The 11779-nt window shown below is 29.5% G+C and overlaps 1 protein-coding gene across 3 annotated transcripts; it reads left to right on the forward strand.

The window, feature by feature from the left end:
- The first annotated feature begins 6083 nt into the window (after positions 1-6083).
- Positions 6084-10907, forward strand: LOC101215223 (calcineurin B-like protein 4). Of its 3 annotated transcripts, none has more exons than XM_004146172.3 (9): positions 6084-6299; positions 7602-7775; positions 8622-8704; positions 8871-8930; positions 9038-9146; positions 9246-9298; positions 9942-10022; positions 10114-10226; positions 10302-10907. In XM_004146172.3, exons 2-9 carry the CDS (start codon positions 7700-7702, stop codon positions 10363-10365), a joined length of 639 nt encoding a protein of 212 aa, XP_004146220.1. In that variant the 5' UTR covers positions 6084-6299; positions 7602-7699; the 3' UTR covers positions 10366-10907. The 3 variants fall into 3 exon arrangements, 2 of the variants coding, with proteins under 2 accessions (XP_004146220.1, XP_031737656.1); XR_004214882.1 differs by having other exon boundaries at positions 6117-6299; positions 9942-10038; positions 10302-10337; XM_031881796.1 differs by lacking the exon at positions 6084-6299 and adding an exon at positions 6945-7496.
- Positions 10908-11779: the final 872 nt, after the last annotated feature.

Below are 11779 nucleotides of genomic sequence, written 5' to 3' on the forward strand. Positions count from 1 at the left end.
TGACTTTCGTTTCAATTTGTCCCAGTTAAGAACACTTTAATCAAACATGCTAATTTTAATTAATGTAACGACCGGGACTTAAACCTAAGTTTAGAGGGGTTGAAAACTGTACTGTTTTGCCACAACGCAATATAATAATAATAATAATAATAAAAATAAAGAGCATACATATTGGACACAGGTCATTATTTTTCTTCAAATTAAATTTAGAGATATTTCACATAACTTATTGTGTTTACTAGTTGTGTAGCTTTCTTTTAATTTCTCAATTTATTACTACGATGATAATGGATTTTTTGTTTTTCACAATAAGACAACGGTGCTCCATATCCTATCTGATGTATTATTCCATGAGATTTTTAAAAAGAACAGAATGGACTTTTTTTTTTTTAAGAATAGAATTCATGGAAAGAAAAAACTAAATATAACCACTCAAGCATACAAACCTAAAAAAGAGAATAAAGAGGAAAGTGCCCCAATAAACGAGCGTGAAGCTGAGTTACAAGAATGTGAACTACTTAACAAAATTAATATCCCCTAAAGAGCCGACAATGTTGACAACATTACTAACGACGCTTTTGATCATGAATAAGTCATAATCAATGCCATTCAAAGAAGCAATCACCTTCATACCACAAGTGACAGACTCGAATTACCAACTTGGATCGCATCGAAAATAGGTCGTGCTCCATGGCTTTCATTTCCAGCACCTTGATGTAAGGAAGGGAATTAACATTTAAATAATTTCCAACTAACATAAAGATTCAAATGAAAAATGATGACTAAAGAAAAGAGAAAGAAGTTGAAGTTTTCCTAATTGAAATGGACGAGGAAAGGGATGTCTTTAGTATTATTTATGGCCTACAAGTGAGAGGTTGATTGAAGTTGTGGTTCTATATATGATGGACAAGATTGGGGAATTTGCATACTCTACTGTTTCGTACTTCCTTATCCCCTACGTTTATACAGAATTTATACCCTCAATTTTCTTTTTCTCCCTCTTATTCTTTTTTATTCTTTCCTACCATTACATTTTTTTTCCGTTAAAAAATATATTTTTTTTGTCTCCAACCTAACAATTTAGTCTTTGAACTTAAAATAAGTAACGGTTTAGATTTATATTTCATATTTATGAGAATTTTGTTCGTGAACTCTAGTAAATAATGATTTACTCCATATATTTTACAATGAATAACGATTTAGTTTTTGTAATTTAAACAACATTTTTCTTACTATTAATATTATGAAAAGGTAACATGTAGAAAATTTATTGAAGGAAATCTTAATAATAATAATAATAATAATAATAATAGACTTTGTCGAGGGTTGTCCTAAGAAGGCCAAAACCTATAGGAGGACCTAAGTTCAGAGAAATTGGGAAGAAGCATGGGGAAACACATATCTCGAAAGGAAAAAGTTAGACCTTTGAGTTCTTAAGCCAACTAGGTAAGCCAAAAGAATTATACTAACTGAGAAATAATCCAAGTTGAGGTTGGTCTGGACGCTTTATAACCTTAATATCAGTCATAACCTTTCTACAGAATGTCGATGTTACATGTTACAAACGAATATCATAGGAAGTGATATTATAAATAGGTTCATTCAACAATTAAAAAGTGTAAGAAGTATGTGAGCTCCAAACAAGAACTCTAACCTTACAATTTGTGTTTTGCTAAAAAATACGTTCTCTAACCTTACAATGAAGTGCGCAGGCTGGTCGTTGTCACACACTTCGACAATCACAACAATATATATTATTGTCATCTATTAATAATATATATTTATATTATTGTGATTGTCGAAGTGTGTGACAACGACTAGCCTGCGCACTTCATTGAGACGAATTTTACTTCATTAAGTTAGTATGATTGTTGCCTTTTGATATATGAATTTACATTAAAGATAGTCAAATGATATGTTGAAACATGAGTGATATCGCCTGATTGAGAAGTCAATCCATTAATTCAGGGGGAGCCTGAACTTGTTTTCAAAGAGATTCACGATTTATCGTTAGGGGAGCCTGAATTTATATATTTAAGTTGTGGAGATAACTTATTCAAGTAGCTTTAATATCTAAATTACAAACTTTTGAATCTCAATAATATTTCTTATTTTGAGCAAGAAGCTCCCTAGATATATGTAGGCCGCATTTTCCAAAGTAAATTATTAAAGTCTTCTGCATTATTTGTTGCTTTCATGCTTTAGCTACTTTTATAATTAATAACTTTAGATATAGCTAAAGGTTATTTTGATTATATTACTTTTTCAAACTTGACACACTGCACCAAAGCAAGTACTATCACACAGGTAAATAGATCATAGGATTAGGTAGATAGATACTATGCAAGACTCTTACGAGTTTCTTGCAACAAGTGACGTTAAGTTAATAAAATGTAATTTTAACCAGTAAAAAAATAGATGTACAATCAGACATTTATATAACATTTTTGTAATTAGGTTTAAAATTTTAATTATCTCAATCTTATATTATATAAAAAAAATTATTCAAGGTAAAAAAAAATGTTAAACTATTTACAAAACCTAAAAAGACGTAAATGAATTGTATAGAATTTGATAGATTTTTCTATATTTTGTAAATAGTTTTAATTTTTTACTACGTTTAAAAATGCCTTTAAAATTATATATATACATATAGATTTTTAGACAAATTACAAAAAAAATCATTCTTAAAGTATAATGTTAATCGCAATGAAAAACCTTTAAAAAAAAACTTTCGAAATTAAAAATTAAGTCCTCAAACCTATTCAAACATTAAAGTTGGACTTTCAAACTTACATAAATTGTATTAATTACACTCATTATATAAGTTCGATCATTCTTATTTATTATTGTAGGTTTGATGAGAGGTGGATTTTAACACTTTTAAAAAATTAGAAACTAAAAATTATTTTATTTTAAAGTTTAAAACTGTAATTACAACGTTTTTACAAATTTACTCTAATTTGTTTGTAATACTTTTGAATGGAATGCAGTGTGTGACAGTTTGGGGGACAAAGAGAGTAAAGTTTGGAAAACAAATAAATAATGGAGTGATTGGACATCCAATAAATGAAGTCAGTTCTGCCAACTACTTATTATTACTATCAATAAATATATCTTTTTCTTTTCTTTACAAAAAGAAAATTCGTATTGTTAGAGAACACACCACTTGCCAAATTGGAATGCTATATTTTGTTTGGAGTCCATATACTTTTCTTATTGGTACCCGATACTATATATATAAAAAAATAGACTTAGGAGACGATATTCAAACCAAAACTTTGAGGTTTTAAACGAGACACAACTATTATATTAATTAAAATTTAGTAACAATATAGTATTATTTATATATTATAATTTAACACTTTAAAATTAATATTTAAATATAACATTCGAAAATGTAAGGGAGACACGTGTCCTCCCTGCCCCTCAATAAATCTGTCCATTATCTTTTTCATCTCCACCTAATCATACTAAGAGAATCATCATCTTTCTACTTTTTTTATTAATTCTTTCTATTGCTTAATTTTAGTCGGATTACTTTTAAATTTGTACTTTAATCCTTTCTCGTCGATTCCTTCTTTATATTTTAATTCTTTTTTATTGGAATTATCAAAGTTACAACAACAATAATAGTGATAACAATAATCTTTATACATTAGGGTTTGTTTCATTTTAGTCTTTATACTTTTAACTTTGGTTCATTTTGGTTATTATTGTAAATATTAAATGTTTTATTTAGTTCATATACTTTGAAAAAGTGTAAATTTTAGTTCCTAATTTTCTTCATTTCATTTTTAAGGATTAAAATGATCAACTTTTAAAGTTTAAAGGACTAAAATGAACTAAAGTCAAGAGTATAAAAGTTAAAATGAACAACTTTAAAGTACATTAAACCAAAGTTATTTGAAAGTATGAAAGTAAAATAAACCTATATGGATTAAAACAGTATTTAAACCTAATAATAATAAATTTCATCCATGCAAATATACTAATGTAATATGTTAAATTTTTTTGTGATAATTTTAATAGATAAAAGAAAATTGTTCTTTATTTTTTTTAGAAAATCAATGATAAACAAGTGGTGAAACTAAATTTAAGATTTGACAAAAGTAGTATGGGTATGAACATTTTCATGATAAATTTGTTTAAGTTAGGTTGTACTTGTATATATATGTTCACGTTTTAGATTGTAAAATCCATTAGCTTTGTAAAGTTTTCTTGAATTTAATTGTTGTGTTCATGTTCTTATATGTCTAAGTTCGTTAGAATTATGAAAGGTCACATTCATTAAAATTTGTTGTTGTCGAGGTTACTTTCATGATTTTATGTTGAATTTTTTTAATGCTTTATGGTTGATAAATTTTATTAGTTGATTTTGAGCTCAAACTTCCTATCATGAATACTAAACTCATAAATTTAAGTTTAAAGACTAAATCGTAAAAAAAAAATTGTTTGATATCTAAAATTAAAACTACGTGATTATTTGTAGAAAATTAACATTAAATACAAAGAAGGTTTATAATTTAGGTAGCTTTTGAAATACAAAATATAATGATATAGAAAATGAGAGAGTGACAGTAATTTACAAAAGCATAGATAGTTTTTAATTCTATATGTAGAAGGTATGTTATGTATAGTCTATCAAATATACCTAACCTCGATTAATGTAGCAAGCAACATGAACATAGGCAAACATATGTTGGAGCTTTTTGTAACGTTGGTACAAACTCTTTTTGTTGATGCCATGTCATGTTTGGTCATCAACAGACCCAACCTCCGTAAATATCATATATAACATGACATCACAAACGTACATCTTCATTTTTTTTCCATCTATTAATATTGGTGAAAATTCTACTTAACATTAGGTATGAGCAATGACATAACATACTCTTTATACAATGCCAACATATAGCATCAATACAAGTTTGGAAGTGTCAATCATTAGATAATATAGGATGATGACTAGAATTATTTCAACCTAAAAAGGAAAGCTTTTTCAATAATCCACAGTGGATGAAACTCACTAATTTTTTTTAGTTTTATCTAAAAGGTTAAATTACAAATAAAATATCTCCCTTCTAAAGTTAAAAGAAAATTATTTTAAATGAAAAAACTTGTGTAACTATTTATAGATATAAAAATTATTTTAAATGAAAAAACTCACATCAAAATATCACAATCCAATTGTGATAGATTATGATAGACCACAATAGACTACTATTTGTATCTATCATAATATAGATTAGATAGGTATAATAGTCTATCTTGATCTATCTCAATCCATCCTACGTAGACTTTGATATTTTATAAATGTTTGGTTAATATCACATTTACATTACTAATAATTACTAATAATGTTATCTTTGTTATTTTTACTACAATATACAAAGTTTTGTTAAAATTTAATACATAAAATTCCTCTCTTATAATGATGATGGTTCGCTCAAAAGCCAACTAATACATCCAATCATTTTCACCAATGAGATTCATGAACATATGAAAACATTCACATAAAAATTTAATGCCTTCCTCATACCATTCTAACCTCTTCTTTCAAAACTATTAAAACAAAATTTAAATGCATTCAAAACAAGAACGATAAATTTATTTCATTTTTTATATAAAAAAAAAGTGAAATCAAACAAAAAGCTTTAATAAATTCAAGACAAGGACAAAAATATATATTTCCTATAAACCCGCCACTCTTTATAGACTATTGTATTATAGAGATATACTTTTTTAAATACTAATATAATTTCGTGTATAATTATACTTTCTTTGTTGGGACATTTGAATTGGTTTTTCATTTATATGTTTAGAAAAACAACGAAAATAGATGGTTAAGAAAAGGGGTCTTTCAAAAATAATAAAAAACGTTTCATTTATCCCTGCTTAAAAAAAGATACTAAAATAACAAAAAAATCCATTACTCTCATTTAATTTTTCTACTATAAGTATAGATATTTGGTTCATGTGGGTATTTTTAACCATTTCCCTCTAAGAAAATCATGTGAACTAAAATTAAACTGATTGACAATCGTAAAGTTAATCAATAATAACATTAAATATATAATATTACATAAAAAGAAGAAAATGAGAGAGAGTAATTTAATACTTTGACTTTAAATAAAAAAAAGTAAAGCGATTGATGAAGATGGTGGAGCAGATCAAGTGGACGGAGCCTATAAATTACATGAAAGGGACTTTCTAAAACTTTCAACCCATTATCAACACAAAATCAAGCTTTCAAATGGTCACCGGAGCTTTTTTAGAATCTCTCTACTAAGATTTCGGTATTGTCTCTGTTTTATTTTCTTCTATTTCCAACTGGGTTCTTGTTTTTTATGCTATTCTCCACTGAAATGCAAGTTCTTTCTTTGTTTCTGCTCTGATCATTTCTCTTCTGTTTCATCTAAGCTAACAACAAATCCTCGGATTGCCTTACTTTCCTTTCTATTTTTCTGCATTTATGGAGTTTCTTGTGAATTGCTTAGAGATTACTAAAAGGAAGTCTATTGTAATTTTTTTTGATCTCTTGTTTCCTTGAAAATATCAGCTTACTTACATCAGACTTTAATGGTCCACTGATATAAAACTATATTATCTCTTTTGGGGTTTTCCCGCTTGTAAAAACAAGTTTTGTATTCTTCTGTGCGATTTGTGAGGAGAAAAGAGGCATTTCCATATTATTCAAGGTTTTGTTTCTAGATTTCATCATTCATGATGTTTACTTCCCCTTCTCCTTAATTTACGTCCGGGTAGCCATTTTGTTTTTGGTTTTTGATCAATGAAAATTAAGTTTGTTTTCTCTTAGGCTTTGGCATCTTTCTTAGGTACAAGAGTTGAAACTAGTTTTTAAATTCTTTAGTTTTTTTTTAATTTGGTTAGATTTTTGAAAACACTGGTCAAAAATGGATAAACTTGAGTGAAACTGATGTTTATAGGCTAAATTGTTTTGTAACCATTTGGTTAGTTTTTGAGGATTAAAACCTATAAACATCACTTTAACCTTTATCTTCCAAAACAAACCAAATTTTGATGTTTTTAGAATTTGGCCAAGTTTTCAAGTCTTGTACTTGAGAAACGATACAAACTAATGTAACAAAATGTGAGGAAATAAACTTACGAGATCTAAATGGATGCTAGGTGGGGTCTTAGAATGTAAACGTGGATTTCATTCCATTGAGCTACATGACAAAGGGAAAAGTAAAAGGTTGAACTTTAAAAAAAAGCAAAAAAAGATGAAGGGGTTGGTCATATGATGCGATCCAGAATCAACTATGATTAGTTTAACACTTTCTGTTGAAATAAAAAAAACATTAAGTTGTAGATTTGTTTATTTAGAAATTGTGTCCTTCCATTTCTTTCACTTTCAACATGCTTGGAGACAGCTTTAATGGGTGGACTTTTGTGGGGAAGGGAAATCAAACCTGCTTTTATGGGGACTTTTGCAGATGAACTGCTCGTTCAATGTTCTTTTGTCTATAGTGGTTTGAATTTTAAATTTTGGGGTTTTATTGGTATGCACATTGCTGCATGTTTTACTCACTTTTGTTTTCTCACTAAGAATTTGTTCAAATCGTGCACAACTTTAGGCATGAAAACGAGCTGCTTTCTATTGATTGGTACGTGGAGGATTTCTTCTGCTTGCTGACTGGAAGTTTCCGACTGCTTTATGCTGTTCTAGTTTGTCATGGGATGCTATCATTCAAAGAAACCTAAATCTCAAGGGTACGAGGATCCCACTGTTCTTGCTGCAGAAACACCTTGTAAGTATCAAAATAAGCCTCTTAATTTTTTTTTCTACTTTTATCTAATGAATAGAACTTCTCTGCCCCTGCCATGAAACGATCTTCATTTTTCAATGGGATTGCTTCAGTATTTGTGCCTATTGGAGTGCCTTGATTGTTATCTGGTGTCTCGAATGCTCCAAAAACTTTTATTGTTTATAGATTATATCTAATTTACGATTTAGAACCCAGGATTTATAGAGTGTTATATATAGACCCTCTAATCTCAGTGGTGCAACTGTATCGGTAATTTTTTTCCCTTCAAATGATAAAATTGCTCTCTTGCTCTGCGTGGGGATATAGCTAACACGTTGTTAATAAACTTCGTAAATCTCGTGTCGTTCTTTACTGTTTAGAGTCTTGGACTTTTCATTTTGTTTCCACCATATAAAAGTGTCATAAGGAATTCTTTTAGTTATGTTTGAATTTTGAGTGTTTTCACTGAGTACTACCCTTCTGTATTCTATTTTAGAACCAGAGTATCAAGAAATTCATTCATTCATAATGAACATGGTCCATCTCTGTTAATCTTGGATAGCTTTTGTTCACCCCAAGACGCTCCATTCATAGGGAGGTCCTCAAGGACTTCCTTTCAGGTTCACAAAAATTTGTAGATTTAAAATTGTGTTTTATTTGAAGGTAGATAAGATAGAAAGTGTATTACAACAATTCCTCCAGGAAGCTTAGTACCTCAGTTAAAACATCCCACATTTCAACTTTAATCCTCGTCGACTAATGATTTCAAATACGGACTATACGGCTTGCCAAAGGCTAGTTTATAAAATATGGTGGGCATTGTCAAATTTTTCTGTATTTTGGATGCAGTTACAGTGAGCGAGGTAGAGGCATTGTATGAGCTTTTCAAGAAGCTGAGCAGCTCAATTATTAATGATGGGTTGATCCATAGGGTACGTTCTATTAGCCAATTGTTTACTAGTTATTTCTAATTCTTTCCTTTCCAAAAGATTTAAAAATTGAGGCAAATACCAATATAAAACCTTGAGTTGGCTTTGTTTATCATTGGTGGTTGTATTATTGGTATTCTATACTAACATATATGTATCGAATGCACAGGAAGAATTTCAGCTTGCATTGTTCAGAAATAGAAATATGAAAAACCTATTTGCAGATAGAGTATGTTGCTGCCTTCTTTAACACCCTCTATTCTTCAAATCTTCATTTACCTCTGCCTTTTGCCTTAGTTACTGAAGAAACTATGGATTTTTTTTCCTTAAATGTAGATTTTTGATTTATTTGACGTGAAGCGCAATGGGGTTATTGAATTTGGGGAGTTTGTCAGATCATTAGGCATCTTCCATCCTAATGCATCTATTAAAGACAAAATTACATGTGAGATTTATTGCTGAGCTTTTGTACTGTACATCACCTATTTTCGTTAGTTATGTTCTTAAAACAATGACTTGCTGATCATTATGTTTTAATTTGCAGTTGCTTTTAGGCTATATGATTTGAGGCAGACAGGGTTTATAGAGCAAGAAGAGGTGACCTTTATTACTTATTTTTAGTTTATCTATGCAGAATCCTTCTGTTTAAAGCAATAATTTCTGTTGGATCATTTTCAACAACGTTTTGCTTAGTCTTACCTATCATTTCGTTATGTTAAATGATATAATATTAAATTGGTAACTTCACCCATCAACTTAAACTTTTGGGTCAATCAATAATTTAAAATAATATTAGACCAAGTGGTTCAAAAAGTATTGTGTTCAAACCGTAGGCACTGACAAATTTAGTATAGGCTCGAGGGGCTCGACTCCGCCCTCAACTTTATTCTCTTTATATAAGATGCATATAAAAAATTGATTTAATTCCATTATTAGAAGTTGGTGTAATGGTAAAACTAGCTCTAATCTCATTCTCAACTTTGGTTCAAGTCTCACTATTTACATTTTTTTTCAGATTATTTTTATTAAACTATAAAGCTCTTCGTCAACAAAATTTCTGGATCCGTCACTAACAATGGATTATTTCTTCTCCAATTATTATTGATTTCCACTTGTTGGGTCTTGTCTCACATTGTGCATGGCTAACTAATGAAATTTGGACTAAACTTCAACTTCAACGGGATATGTACAACACTACACATACCCCTCCAACTTATGGTCTCATTTTTTGTTCTCACAGTTGAAGGAAATGGTTTTGGCACTTCTTCATGAATCGGAGTTGACTCTTTCAGATGATGTCATTGAAACAATTGTGGAAAAGGTCTTCACCCAATGCTGTACTGCCTCTCATACTTATCCTGTTTTATTTAGAGAAAAAAATCATCATCTCTAATTCTGGTCTTCTACTGCAGACATTTAATGAAGCAGACATGAACGGTGATGGAAAGATTGACCAAGAAGAGTGGAGGGAGTTTGTGATGAAGTATCCATCATTGATCAAGAACATGACATTACCATATCTAAAGTAAGTAACGATGAGTTTGTTTGTTTAGCCATTATGCTCTCTTGCAATTCTTTAACACCACTTCCATGAATTCAGGGATATAACCATGGCATTCCCAAGTTTTGTTGCAAGTACAGAAGTTGAAGATTCGGAGATTTAGTAGACTTTCATCAATCCAACAAGTTTCTGTGGTTCAACAAGAATGCCTACAACGACAATCGAGAGATACAGAGATTGCTCCCCCTAAAGAAGGCCTGTCAATTGGTGAACTCTGTGGTCATTTCACTCCAATAGTCCATCTGTTTTCCAGAAGCCAATTGCAAACAGAATTGTCGGTCGTTCGGGCTCAATCCAAATGATATGGTTTTGCAGGAATAGAATCAGGTATTCTCTAGAATGTATGTTGGCAAGCCAAACCCCCACGTTTGGGAAGACCTGAGTTATTCATTGTAGATAATCTCTAGAGTTTCATTATGTGCATACAAATGTTGAAACTTTGACTATAGGCTGTTGTACTATCAAGAGTTTATATATTCATGAGTTCGAAGTATACAATAATAACTTAATAGTTTAAACTTTGAGGCCACAGCAATTCTTTTTTAAAGAAAATCACAACATAATACTGTTGACAAATAATGATGTATACACAAATCCTATTTTGTTGGTGAACGGTGTAATAGAAATATACTACATTCTGATGTTTATGAATGGCTTTTTAAGTCAAACTTATGATATTTTAATTCTGCATGTTTATTCATCATCCTCGAATGTTGTAGCCAGATTAGCAATTTTTGTGTACAAATAGAAAATAAAATTTGATTCTCTTTTTCTACCCCATTTTCTCAGGAAAAGTGTGAAATGAAAACAAAAAATTTGTAATTGAAGTATATAACAATATTTTAAAAACAAATTCAGTAGTGATATAGTAGTCAATCTAATTTAAATTTTGTTATATCTACACAAAAAAAATTGTATTTTTATATTATATTTTGATCATTAGAAAAGAACAAAAAAACTTTTAGGCCAATTCAAAAGCAAAAGTGATTCTTTTGAAAAATCTTGTATCTTCTTTTTATTATTTTTTGTGTTGGTGTAGTAAAATGCATAGAAATTTGGTTTGTGTTAATGACATTTTCACCTTTTAAGACCAAAAAGAATAAGGTTATGAAATTGGAGAAAAAGAGAGAAGGTGGGGGTAGAAAAGGAGAGTAAAGCAAAATTGATTGTGGTAGAAGTACCCAAGCAATTGTTAGTCTACTTAACATCAATTTCTTTCCTTCTAGTAAGACAAATATGTATCAATTATTTTCTATTCTTCTAAACTTCTTCAATTAATCCATCAACTTCTATATATATAAAATTCAAATCAAATCTATCTATTATCTTGATCATTAAACAATAAAATTTGAAATTCAAATACAAATACAAAAAGTTAACATAAGAAAATATAATATGGTGAGATAAGGTGAGAACTATTCGTCCAGTTTAGTTTTTTAGAGATTTTTTTTTCACTTCTTTTTCTATTTCTAGACAAAATCAATCGTTTCATTTAGCCACATCACGAACATTAAATC

This window comes from Cucumis sativus, chromosome 3 (assembly GCF_000004075.3).
Source record: "Cucumis sativus cultivar 9930 chromosome 3, Cucumber_9930_V3, whole genome shotgun sequence".
Classification (NCBI taxonomy): Eukaryota; Viridiplantae; Streptophyta; class Magnoliopsida; order Cucurbitales; family Cucurbitaceae; genus Cucumis; species Cucumis sativus.

Excerpts from the sequence above, each read along its gene's own strand:
- LOC101215223 (XM_004146172.3), top strand. The coding sequence starts at position 7,700 with ATGGGATGCTATCATTCAAAGAAACCTAAATCTCAAGGGTACGAGGAT. Across the intron at positions 8,931-9,037 it reads AAAACCTATTTGCAGATAGA|ATTTTTGATTTATTTGACGT; the intron begins GTATGTTGCTGC and ends CCTTAAATGTAG. Across the intron at positions 10,227-10,301 it reads ATGACATTACCATATCTAAA|GGATATAACCATGGCATTCC; the intron begins GTAAGTAACGAT and ends CCATGAATTCAG.